At 35.0% G+C, this 13941-nt stretch overlaps 1 protein-coding gene across 2 annotated transcripts in view; it reads left to right on the top strand.

Annotated features, from left to right (window-relative positions):
* The window catches only part of Skint5 (selection and upkeep of intraepithelial T cells 5), a 521613-nt gene that overhangs the window by 321756 nt on the left and 185916 nt on the right, over window positions 1–13941 (top strand). For both annotated transcript variants that reach the window (NM_001167878.1, NM_001167876.1), the window contains exon 33: window positions 10505–10567. In NM_001167878.1, coding sequence (NP_001161350.1) covers window positions 10505–10567 — 63 coding nt within the window. The remainder of the gene's footprint in view (window positions 1–10504; window positions 10568–13941) is intronic.

Genomic DNA, 13941 nt, shown 5'->3' with positions numbered 1-13941 from the left:
TTGAGTTGTAATTTTGATGGGGATTGCATTGAATCTGTAGATTGGTTTCAGCAAGATGGCCATTTTTACTATATTAATCCTGCCAAGCCATGAACATGGGAGTTCTTTCCTTACTGAGACCTTTGATTTCTTACCTCAGTGATTTGAGGTTCTTATCACAAAAATCTTCCAATTTTTTAGTTAGAGTCACACCAAAGTATTTTATATTATTTGTGACTATCATGAAGGGTGTTGTTTCCCTAATTTCTTTCTTAGACTGTTTATCCTTTGTGTAGAGAAAAGCCACTGATTTGTTGACTTAATTTTATATCTAGCTACATTGCTGAAGTTTTTTATCAAGTTTATGTGTTTTCTGGTGAAATTTTTGGAGTCAAGGATGTATACTATCATATCATCTGCAAATAGTTATATTTTGGCTTCTTCCTATCCAATTTGTATCCTTTAGTCTCCTTTTCTTGTCTAATTGCTCTTGCTAGGACTTCAAGAACTACATTGAATACATAGGGAAAGAGAAGGTAGCCTTGTCTAGTCCCTGATTTTAGTGGGGTTGCTTTTAGCTTCTCTCCCTTTAATTTGATGTTGGTTATGGTTTGCTGTATATTGCTTTTACTATGTTTAAGTATGGACCTTGAATTCTTGACCTTTCCAAGACTTTTATCATGAACGGGTGTTGAATTTTTCAAATGCTTTCTCAGCATCTAATGAGATGATCATGTGTTTTTTTTTCCTTTGAGTTTGTTTATATAATGTATTATGCTGATAGATTTCAGTATACTGAACCATCCCTGTATCCCTGGGATGAAGGTTACTTAATCATGATGTATGATTTTTTTTGCTGTGTTCTTAGATTCAGTTTGCAAGAATTTTATTGAATATTTTTGCATCAATATTCATGAGGGGAATCACTCTTAAATTGTTTTTCTTTGTTGGGTCTTTGAGTGCTTTAGGTATCAGAGTAAATGTGGCTTCATAGAATGAAATGGGTAGAGTCCCTTCTGTTTCTATATTGTGAAATAGTTTGAGGAATATTTGTACTAGGTAATCTTTGAAGGTCTGATAGAGTTCTGAAATAAACTCATCTGGTCTTAGTCTTTTTTGGTTGGGGAGATATTAATGACTGTTTCTAGTTCTTTAGGAGATATGGGATAGTTTAGATAATTATTCTGATCGTGATTTAATTTTGGTACCTGGTATCTATCTAGAAAACTGTTCATTTCATACAGGTTTTCCTGTTTTGTTTAGTATAGGCTTTTGTTGTAGGATATGACTGTCTTTTAGGTTTCCTCAGATGATGTTGTTCTGTCTCCCTTTTCATTTCTGATTTTCTTAATTAGGATATTGTCCAAGTGCCCTCTAGTCATTCTGGCTAAGGGTTTATCTATTTTGTTGATTTTCTCAAAGAATCAGTTCTTGGTTTCATTGATTCTTAGTATAGTTCTCTGGTTTCCTCTTTGTTGATTTCAGCCCTGAGTTTGACTATTTCCTGCTGGCTACTCCTCTTTGGCGAAGTTGCTTCCTTTTATTCTAGAGCTTTTACATATGCTGTCAAGATGTTCATGTATGCTCTCTCCATATTCTTTTTGGAGGCACACAGAGCTATAAGTTTTTCCATTAGGACTGCTTTTATTGTGCCCATATGTTTGTGTATGTGTGGCTTCATTTTCATTAAACACTAAAAAGTCTTTACTTTCTTTCTTTCTTGACCAAGTTATCATTGAGTAGAATATTTTCAGCTTCCACGTGTATGTGAGCTTTCTCTTATTTATGTTTTTATTGAAGATCAGACTTAGTAGTGGTGATCTGATAGAATTCATGGTATGTCAATAATTTTGTATCTGTTGGGACCTGTTTTGTTACCATTTATATGGTCAGTTTTGGAGAAGGTAACATGAGGTGCCGAGAAGTACATATATCCCATTGTTTTAGGAGAAAATGTTTTATAGATATCTGTTAAATCCATTTGTTTCATAACTTCTGTTAGTGTCATTGTGTCTCTGTTTAGTTTCTGTTTCTGTGATCTGTCCATTCCTGAGAGTGGGGTGTTTAAGTCCCCCACTATGATTGTGTGTGGTGCAACCTGTTCTTTAAACTTTAGTAAAGTTTTTTAGTGAATATGGATGCCCTTGCATTTGGAGCATGTACTTTCAGAATTGAGAGTTCATCTCAGTAGATTTTACCTTTGATGAGTATGAAGTCTCTCTCCTTGTCTTTTTTGATACCTTTACATTGAAAGTTAATTTTATTCGATATTAGAATGGCAACTCCAGCTTGTTTATTGGGACCATTTGCTTAGACAATAATTTTCCACCCTTTCACTCTGAAGAAGTCTCTGTCTTTGTCACTGAGGTTGTTTTCCTGTATGCAGCAAAATGTCAGGTCCTGTTTATGTAGCCAGTCTGTTAGTCTATGTCTCTTTATTTGGAAATTGATTCCATTGATGTTAAGAGATATTAAGGAAAAGTGATTGTTGCTTGCTCATATATTTTTTTTTTTTTGGTTAGAGGTGGAATTATGTTTGTTTGACGATCTTGTTTTGTTTTGTTTTGTTTTTTGAAAGAAAATTACCTTCTTGCTTTTTCTAGAGTGTAGTATTCCTCCATGGGTTGTAGTTTTCCCTCTATTATCCTTTGTAGGTCTATATCTGTGGAAATATATTGTGTAAATTAGGTTTTGTTGTGGAATATATGGGTTTTTCCATCTATGGTAATTGAGAGTTTTGTTGGGTATAGTAGCCTGGGCTGGCATTTGTGTTCCCTTAGGTTGTGTATGACATCCGCCCAGGATCGTCTTCCTATTATAATCTCTGTTGAGAAGTCTGGTGTTATTCTGATAGGTCTGTTTTTATATGTTACTTGACCTTTTTCCCTTACTGCTATTAATATTGTTTCTTTGTTTTGTGCTCTTGGTGTTTTGATGATTATGTGTTGATAGCAATTTATTTTCTGGTCCAGTCTATTTGGGGATCTGTAGGCTTCTTGTATGTTCATGGGCATCTCTTTTCTTAGGTTAGGGAAGTTTTCATCTATAATTTTTTGGATATATTTATTGGCAATTTCATTTGGGAATCTTCACTCTCTTTTATATCTATTATCCTTAGGTTTTGTTCTTTTCATTGTGACCAGGTTTTCCTCAATATTTTGGGTTGGTCTCAGTTACTCCCAGTTCTGAGACAGATGTTGCGGCCTCCTCACCTATGTTTCTGGGCATGTTAGAGCACATGGGAATTCAGCTTCCTCTGTGTGTTGTGTTACTGGGGGTGGAGCTCAAGATATGCTCCGGGCACTGGCTCAGCCTGAAAAGGAGTAATCCAGTTTTAAAGACTGCTTTTTTACTGTGCATTTTATTGAGAAGTATACAGAAAGATTCGTTTTTAATGCACCTAACAGTAGCAATGCTTAATCCATAAAAATATATTAGGGAAATTTTCTTTATTGTCAGTATTACATAGTTTAATTGTATGTCAATATTTTGTTTAATAACTACTGGAAATAATGTGTAGATAATTACCTCAATCCATTAATTTTCTTTACATGGATAATATTTTGTTGACTGCTTCTGACACAGATATTTTAGAGAAAATCTTGAAGGTAACACAAACCATTTCACTATGGTGGATGTAAAAGATTGATATGGATCAATTACAAGTGGCCATGCATGGGAGAAAATTTGATGTATGTGATGTAAGTAGAAAAGTAAACATGAAAATAAGCCATGCACACATGGTGGTATTTATTTCAGCTAGAAATAATACAATTATCATTTTTAGAGTTAACGATGAATACAATAAAAATCATATTTCAACTGGAATAATGAAGAATTACAGATAATGTGAAGTTTCACTTTGTGGATTTGAAAGTTAGAATAGATATGAGTAAATAGATATATATGTGTGATATTACTGCAAAAACTAGATTCACTGGGAGGCAATGGGAATCAAGTGACATAAAATGATTTTTGTGGAGAGGGGCATCGATTACAAATTCATGTGATATGTCTCCATGAAAGTATCTTAAAGAGATATATTGCTATATATGCCAAAATACAAAAACCTAAAACTCATGTATGTTCTTGCCATAGTTCTTTATGACAAGATCCCATATCTATTTACTCTAGATATCTTCAAATGGATGCACTATGGCCATCATCTATGCAGTTGAGAATGAATGTTTCTGAATGCATTTACCCATTATTTCTCCCTATATTCTCTACTTTTGTGGTGGAATTTCTGATAATGCTGTTTTTATAAGTTGGTGTTGCCTTTATATTTACCACGTTGAAATCATGTTAACAATACTGATTCCCATTCAAGTTCATAAGTGTACTCTAAGATTAATTTTGTGTCATCGGTACCCATGCAGTAGAGAAATATTCAGCAATAAACCTTATATTTATTCATCTAGGCTTAAGTCAGTAACTCATTGCCCATAATCATCTGAGCAATACCAAATAAACTCTTGACTTTACTGGTCAAGTAGAATTTGACTTACATGGAATCACATGGATTCTCATGGTTGCCCTGGTAAAGGGGTGATGATGATGATGATGAGGTGGAGGATGAGGAGGATGACAACGATGATGATTACTTTGTTTATTGAGAAATATTCATGGGGTTATCATTACCTACTTTGAACAAAAGGCAATGTAATGCTTGTCAATCTGAAAATAAGACGTCTTTGCAGACCAAATTCAATATCATTACATTTTCCTATGTGATATGAAATGAAGAGCCTCTTTTCAGTAGTGTCAGTTGCAACATCTGTCATGAATTATAAATCAGGCAAGGATGGTGAGTTATCTCACTATAGAACATCCTTTCAGAAGGATTTTCTGAGTGTGAAAATCTTTCTTCAGTTGGCATCATGTGGAGTGCCTCATTGGTGAATGTTGACTGTTTCAGTAAGTATGGAGATGCACTTCAAATGCATGAATCTAACTCCTGCAATAACTGCAACTAAATCATTACACTCAACATCAGAATGCACCACTGTAAGCAGTCACAATCCTTCACTATAGATAATAAAACATGAAAAAAATGCTTATGTGCATTCCCATAAGAGTTTTCCCACAGTACTTAAGGATGAAGTTTTAAAAAAAATCATATAGGGATTCTGTAATATACAACACTATTCCCAGATTCAAAATAAAAATGCTTTGAGGAAAAGGGACAGTTTAAGAAGATGTGAACTTTCAATTTCACATATTTACTAGGAAGGAACAAGTTAGAACTTTGCTAAGGAACTCTCTTTGGGAATAAATGATTGAATTGATTGTTAAAAATTCTGATGAGAATGAAAAAGAACACATGGTAAGCATGAGAGAATATTCATATAAGCATGATTTTCAATCTCATGACTGGAATGGCAAAGAAATTGTGATATTTAGGGAATTGCCTACATCTACATTGTTGAAATGTGGTAAGACATTAAAATTAAAGTGAGTTTCTCAAAACATGGCTTGCAAGGCTATGGAAAATCAAACCATATGGGAATAATGTAGGTACCACAGAACTGGAGAAACAGAAATATGACTATGCATTCTGCAAGACCTGAGACAATACAAGGATGCCAGTCTGGATGTACTGACTCACAAAAGGCATGAGGAACCCTTAACTATGTCAAGCCATAATTCCCATAATTATCAGGGATTGGAAGGCAATAGCAATAAACCAAGCAATTTTTTTATAGAAAGGATGATCAGTACCCTGGTTACAATTATGTTTATACATTGTTTTCAGAAAATATATATAAAGGTAATTTGGTTCTGGATTGGAAATTCATTTGTTTTGCTGGTTCCAGGGTGGGATGTGATCTTTGAGAGTTAGAAAACACTTTGTCAGATCTGAATGATTTACATTGTTATTTAGGTTGAGTTCTTAAATAGCTAATGCAGTCAAGATGGAATATATAAAGGACAAGGTAGACAATAGAGCTTGCTATGTTCACACCAAGACAACTGTGACAGCTGGAATGCTAGGATCATTTCATAGAAATATTCAAAACTATAAACCAATTCACATATAGGGGGTCTTGAAGCTTATCAAAGAGTTCATGAAAACCATATATGACAAAGCATCTTCGGGGAACTATTGAGCTTTTCATGGTGAAGTTCAATAATTTCCTCACCGCCTATGTGGTGTATGTTTCTTCCAGGCAAATAGGAACACCAAAAGTGAAGATTTTCATTCTTTATCTATCAATAACCAGATATAGATGATGAATAAAAGAAGCTGTGGTGCAGCTCAGGGAATGTCAGTTGCAGTGCATTAGGACCAGAAGGCAACATAGACTCTTTTCCTCTGGCCTGTGGAGGAATTAGCAGCACAGAAATGCACAGACCAAGGACTATCAAAGATAGCAGTATCCTCAGAATTCCTGAAATAACAGCACCAAGAAAGTTGGAAGCTGGAGATGTTACAGATTATATTTAGAATGTAAATGGATATCCGTGCCATCTCTCATGCACTTTAATCAGCACTGAGTTTTATATTAAATAATTCTTGCAAACCTTGACATCTTTACATGCAGTACGTATTCTGTCTCATGAACTTGATAAGTATTCATCTTGTACTCCTGAACCAATTGACTCTTCTTCAGGTAGACAGTAATGAATATTCTAAGATCCTGTCCACCCTCTGTAAAAGAGATTTACTGTGTATGGCAGTAAATGACAATGTTTGACATGATAAAGTAAACTGAGACAGGCACCCAAGTGGTATAGCAATGTAGAATGGGGACAAAACCTGATAACTTCTGGCAATTTATCTCTCTCTTGCTGTTGAGGGGACAAAAGCTCTTTGCTTATACCAATTACCTCCTACTTATGTCAGCAGGGAAAAAGAAATGTAGTTATTGTCATCTTTTAACTTTTACTCTGGGAACCTCAATCGTCAAAATAGATGATCAGATTTCATTAGCAATTCTAAAGCTAGTAGAATAGTAAAAGAAAGATAAAAAGAAAGAAACACACAAAAAGATACATGAATACTCTATGAAGCAGATAAGGCTACATCACAATTTACTTATGCTCTTAATTTTTATGTAATTATTATTATTGATCATCTTTTTAAAATTATTTTATATTGTGTGAGTTCATAGTATGTTTAGGCATTTGCTCATGTAATAGGCCCATAATGCTTAAGGAGTTACAACAGAATTGTTTACACATTTTCAACTAGTTGACTAAACATTTATTAACTGCTTTCTAGCCAAAGAAGAACATTAGAAATTTAAAGGAATAATTTTTATGTTGTAAGATAGCAAGACAAATCATCTGCCTTGTATCACACTATTTTGAAGTATTGTATAGCTAAAAGTCCATCATTTATTTTCTGTTTTTGTTTCTTCAATAAACTGCCCATTCCTAGCTTAAGCCTTTCAGCGACAAGATAGTGGCCTCATATGTAATCTATATGGAATGTTACCCTTGATAATAATTTGTTCCAAGTCTGCTTTCTTTTCCTATTGCAATTAGCCTGAGACATATGAAATTTAATAGAGCTCTGTTTGCTGATTTTATTCCATAAGAAGCTTGATATTACTTGCACCAATGTAGAATTTCTATAAAATAACTATCAGAAATTATCAACTCAATTTTTTGTACACAATATTGCCATATCAAAGCACATCTTCATATGCATTCTGCAAGAAATCTGCCCAATAGGGAGGACTGATGTCTAGGACTTATCAGACTAGATCATAGTAGCAAACATTATATAGCAAAGCATATCATCAGCAAATAGTAATCCTGGAATGAAGTGTCTGGGGACCCTGCATCTCAGCGAGCATCCATCACAGACATAGAATATGGAGGATCTTCTCGAGCACAAACACTTGTTTGTCACAGCCTTTCCTAGATGGTTTCTGACATAAGGCCAACTCATAAGTTTCTTATAGATTTGAAAAACAAGCAATGAAAACAATGGTTTGGGTGTTTTTTTGCAAGTGACTATTAGGAACTAAAAGTGAACAAAAAATCATTGGTAGGAACCAAAAAATAAATTACACCAAAAATTCAATGCTATGAAAAAATTGACTCTGTAGAAAGCCTCTGAGACCAATGAATCCCTAAGTACTCACAAACCACCTAGGCTATTTCTACTGTGGTTGGATATGCCCAAACCAGATAGATGATAAGACCCTAAAACTACTGAACCCTTAGCCTATATTACATGAAAAAGCAAAACACAGTAAAGGATAGTGTTTCATACTCCTACCCTGTGTTTTAACAGGTTCCAAATGGTACAATGTAGACTATTCTCTATTTTTTACATTTTTCTTCTATGTAGTATTATGGGGCTGAAAGGATAAAAGAGGGATAGAGATGGATGAAAAAAGAATTACGCACAAAGAAGAAAAGAACAGAATCAAGTAAGTTGTTGAATGTGAGAGACTTTGGAAGCAAGGAAGCCCATTAAAGAGCAAAGGAAAAGTAGAGGAGGCATCAGAATTTGAAGCTTAACAGAACTGAAAATTTGATGTCAAAAGCACTGGGAAAAATATCCAGGAAAGACAGATGCATATTATTTATTTACCACATGCCAGAAATTATTTATTGGGTCTGCTCCTGCTGGGATATTCTCTCTTTGCTCCGAGAGGACTATTTTCTTCTTCTTCTTCTTCTTCTTCTTCTTCTTCTTCTTCTCCTTCTTCTTCTTCTTCTTCTTCTTCTTCTTCTTCTTCTTCTTCTTCTTCTTCTTCTTCTTCCTCTTCTTCTTCCTCTTCTTCTTCCTCTTCTTCTTCCTCTTCCTCTTCCTCTTCCTCCTCCTCCTCCTCCTCCTCCTCTTCTTCTTCTTCTTCTTCTTCTTCTTCTTCTTCTTCTTCTTCTTCTTCTTCTTCTTCTTCTTCTTCTTCTTCTTCTTCTTCTCCTCATATATTCTGTTTCAAAAGGTGTTGGAAGAATGGATGAGCAGGTGTAAAGATTTCAGGTCAAATGGAGGAGTCTGTGAAGCAAATGATGGCAGAAATTGGAAAACAAACAGGGCCACTCTCATTCTTCTTTTCTGAGAGGATGGCAGAATGTAATGTGTACCTAGGGAGTTTATCCTAAGTGTTGGAATCACTTTGGAATTGAGGAGCACTAGAAAAGAGAGAGCAAAAACTCTCAGTGTTGGTGATGAAGCTAGCTACAGGAGGTACCCATGGGAAGAAAAAGAAAAAACAATCTGTTCTTGAGGGTAGTAGCTTGGTGAAATACTGAAAAAGGGGAGGAAAATCTAATACTATGCCATATTTGAAAAGAAGGAGTTAAATTGACACCAACCATGACAGAGTTAGAGGAAGGTCACCCAGACTGATAAGATCTCCATCAGCTTTCAAAGTACTTGTATACAATATGCCTGCTGATGAGGTGGAGAAAGGTTATGAATAGATATGATAGCATCCTATAGAATATATAGATAAGGTTTTTTAAAATTGACCATAGTTTCCTATATGATAAACTTGCTTCAATTTTAACAAATTATAAATAACTGGGGAACTCAAAATAAAATTGGGCTGGAAAGTATTCCCAACAGCAATAAAAGAGGCCAGTTTTCATTTTCAAAGATTAACATGGCAAAGAAAGTAGGCCGGAAATATTGATCCATGAAACAAAGCACATTGAGTGAAGATACTCAGAGAGCATTTGCTTGGCTGAAGGCTTTGATATCTAAGTCAGATTCAATTTGTTCATAAAAAATAGAAAGAACTATGTTGCTTTGAAGTTTTAAGATCTTTGGGGAAAAGGTCAAGAGCCAGGAAAACTTCTACATCATTTAAACTTATAAGGATCTCAGTGGTAAAAAATATCTTATGAGAACCAGATGCAAGGTAAGTTTTGGTAGGGACTTTGGTGTTTAAAAATGTGAATAATTTATGAAAAACAATTTCTTAGACCATTAAATGGTTAGGTGTCACCTCTGGAGGCATGGAGAGGGATATAACTGACATTGATTCTGATGGGTATCATCTAATATACTGGGTTATCCTATACCTATATATCAATGGTGTTTAAATGCCTCATGATTCAGTTCCAGGAAACATGCAAAGATATTGTGAACAAGCTGTTATAGGTCTCCAGCCTCAATGTCTGATGCTTTTATTGATAGAAATATGGTCATTTGGAACACAATTGTGAAAAAGGCATCTATAAGGGCAATGATGGTACTAGGTTTAAATCAGAAAGAAAGTCTACTCTTCCTGAGGGATTAATTTGGTGAGGCAATGGATATGATTAGAACAAGAATGTATGTCCAAGAGAGATACCCCAGGCCCTTTTTTGCCATCAGAAAAAAATGGCGACCTAGCTGGAGTCCACACAGCAAAAAGTACAGGACATTTGCCTTTTTTCAATAAAGAAAGAATAAGCATGCAGAGATACCTTAATCAAGTAAGGCAAATCTAATTCATGCTAGTGCAGGCAGTGATGCTCTAGACTTTACTACCATAGACAAACCTCTTATTCTATCCTACAGAAACTCAATGATATAAAAATAACTACTTTATACCTAATTGTCTTTTGTCCACAGTGACAGAAGAGATGATAGAGGAGAAATATCAATTGCTTCTTCAAAGTTCCAGTGTGAATCTAGGTATGGATATTGAAGATATCAAAAGAGATATTAAATCAATGGTCTGTGAGTAATAAAGATATAACTTAATGCAGTTAGTAGGATTTCCCAGCTGCTACTATATCCCTAGTTCTGGATAAAGCTGCTCCAAGCAAATCAGAAAGAGTTTTTGGAAATACAGGAAATTTTGTTGATTTTCAGCTGTTAATAATCCGAGGCCAAAATTAAAATTACAAGCAAGATGCATTGAAAAAAGGCTTGCTGGGCAGTGGTGGTGCACACCTTTAATCCCAGCACTTGGGAGGCAGAGGCAGAAGCAGAGGCAGGCAGATCTCTGAGTTTAAGGCCAGCCTGGTCTATAGAGTGTGTTCCAGGACACCAGGACAGCCATGGCTACACAGAGAAATCCTGTCTAGAAAAAAAAAAGAATAAATAAAACCTAAAAACCAAAACCAAACCAACAAACAAACGATGAGGCTTGATGGAAAAGGGAGCAAGTATGATTTCACTGAAGATTTGGATTTCCAAATGGTCACTTTTGTGTGGGGGACCATGTGTTTAAATGAGAAAGTTAAGGCCTTATGTGGGTGACATGTCCATAAATTCATGGAGGAGTAATCTTTTATAACAGTGGGGTACAGAGGTTAATATTCCTGTGGTCCAAGAGTCAGCTAGTTACTGAATTTATGGAAAATGGTGGATGCTCCAGGGGAATATTTTTATATGCGTTATATAAATAAATAAATAAATAAATAAATAAATAAATGAATGAATGAATGAATGAATAAATAAACAAACACACACACACACACACACACACACACACACACACACACACACACACACAGAGGTTTTTCCAATTTGCCAAGCACAGGACGTAACAGGAACAGAGTTTCAAAACTTAAAAAGGAGCCACAGTTGAAATCCCAATTGAAGTACCCTGAAAAAGGTTACATCAGAAGCATTATGAGTAGACCAATGGCCCTTGACAAAGTAAATATGATATGAACATGACTGCCTGGTACAGAACAACTTAAAATCAAATATATAGAAGAGTCTGCTAGCTCATGGTAACCCCCTGTATTTGTTAAGAAAAAGAAATAGAGGAAGGTGGTAATGGTAACAAAATTTAGAGATGAGGATACTGCAATCACAGAAATATGTCTACTTAAGCCAAGGAATTTCTTTACCTTCTTGATTATCTAAGTAATTGAAAGTTACTCATTTAGCACACACATTTTTTTTTTTTTTTTACTATCAATTTCTGTGAGCAGGATAGGGAAAGGTTTGCTTTATTGTATCTACGTATAACATTGCTTAACATGTACAAAGACATCAGGGAATGTTCTTCTACTGGGAATGTTAAATAGTACCAATATATTGGATAATAACCACTGGAAATAATTTGTAGATAATTTCCTCAACCAGTTGGTTTTCATCATATGGATGATATTTTTCTGACTGCTTCTAACAGATATACTTCAGAGAAAATATTTAAGAAAACACAAAACACTCCACTACACTGGCTGTGAAAGATTGATATGCCTCAATTTAAAGGGCCAAGCATGGGAGAGTATTTGATGTCTATGAGGAGTTAAGAAGAAAAACACACATGAGGATATCTTATGAATGTGTGGCAGTGTTTAATTCAGCTATAAATAATATAATTTTCATTTTTAGGGCATAAGGAGAATATAACAGAAAAATAATTTCTAACTGATATAATGCACAACTACAGATATGACTTTTCATTTTGTGGATTGGAGAGTTTGCATAGATATGAGTAAATTGTTAATGTTAATGTAAAATCAAGATTGTCTGTGGGGCAAAGGTAATCCAAATGCCAGTGAGAAAAAATGATTTTGGGGAGAGAGGCACAAATTTCAAATAACTGTAAATGTCTCATTGAAAATTAATTAAAACATTATATATAGGTTATATGTATGGTAACAAGTAAAAATAAAACCCACAAACTCATGTACATTCTTGGCATAGTTATCTCTTACAAGGGCCCATTTTTTTCTCTAGATGTCCTTCAGTGAATGCAATTTGGTCATCATCTGAGCAATTGGGAATGAATGTTTCTGAATGCCTGTACCCATTTTTTTCTTTCTATTTCCTCTGGTTTTGTTGGTGGAGCTTTTGAAAAACCTGTTTTTAAAAGTTGGTATTGCCTTTACTTCAAACAAGTAAATAATGATTAACATTCACATTGATAAGAGAGCTTTAAAGTGAAATTTTTGTGTCTATATCCATGCTGCAGAAAAATAGCAGTATAGCTATCTAATTTTTAATAACTCAGGCTCAATTCAGCGACCTCTTACCAACAATCATGTATCAATGCCAAATAAATTCTGTGGTTTATGAAAGATGACTTATATTTAATCATTGTTTTCTCATGGGAACCCTGGGCAAGTGACTAACTTTTATTTTCTCCACTAAGAACCATTTGTAGAGGTATCATTACCTACTTTGAACAATAAACAATGTGAGTCTGATCAATCTGAAGATAAGGCATCTGTTCAGACCAAACACAATATCTATATGTCTTCCTATGTGATATGAAACAATGAGCCTTCTTTGGTAGTGTCAGTTGGATGCTCTATGTGATGAGTTGTGAATCATGCAAGGTAGGGTGATATATGTTCTGAATCTGGAAATATTTCTTCACATGAAATCAGGTGGAATGTCTCATTCTTTAATGCTGACAGTTTCAGTAAGTGTGGTGATGTACTTTAAATGCATGGCTCACTACCTATTGTAATATCTGAAAGTAAATCATAATAAAGAACATCAGAAGTAACCACTGTAATCAGTCACATGCCTTTATTCTAGATAATACAACATTAAAAGTAGGCTTGATTGCATTCCGAACAAGAATAACAATCTCCCAAGAGGATTGAAAGTCCAAGTTACCAAACACACATAAACACACACACACACACACACACACACACACAGAGAGAGAGAGAGAGAGAGAGAGAGAGAGAGAGAGAGAGAGAGAGAGAGAGAAAGAGAGAGGGAGGGAGAGAGAGAGAGAGAGAGAGAGAGAGAGAGAGAGAGAGGGAGAGGGAGAGGGAGAGAGAGAGAGAGAGAGAGAGCGCAATCCTATTATCGGCAACACTAATTCAAGATTTTAAATAAAAAGTGTTGGCTGTAGATGGTCCATCCTTTTGTCTCAGCTACAAACTTGGTCACTTTGGTCTTCATTCTTCTTCAGTTTCATGCGTTTTGCAAATTGTATCTTATATCTCGGGTATACTAAGTTTCTGGGCTAATATCCACTTATCAGTGAGTACATATCATTTGAGTTCTTTTGTGATTGTGTTATCTCACTCAGGATGATGCCCTCCAGGTCCATCCATTTGCCTAGGAATTTCATAAATTCATTCTTT

This window comes from Mus musculus, chromosome 4 (genome assembly GCF_000001635.26).
Source record: "Mus musculus strain C57BL/6J chromosome 4, GRCm38.p6 C57BL/6J".
NCBI lineage: Eukaryota > Metazoa > Chordata > Mammalia > Rodentia > Muridae > Mus > Mus musculus.
Note: the sequence above shows the minus strand (reverse complement) of the source record. Positions and strands in the feature narration are given on the sequence as shown.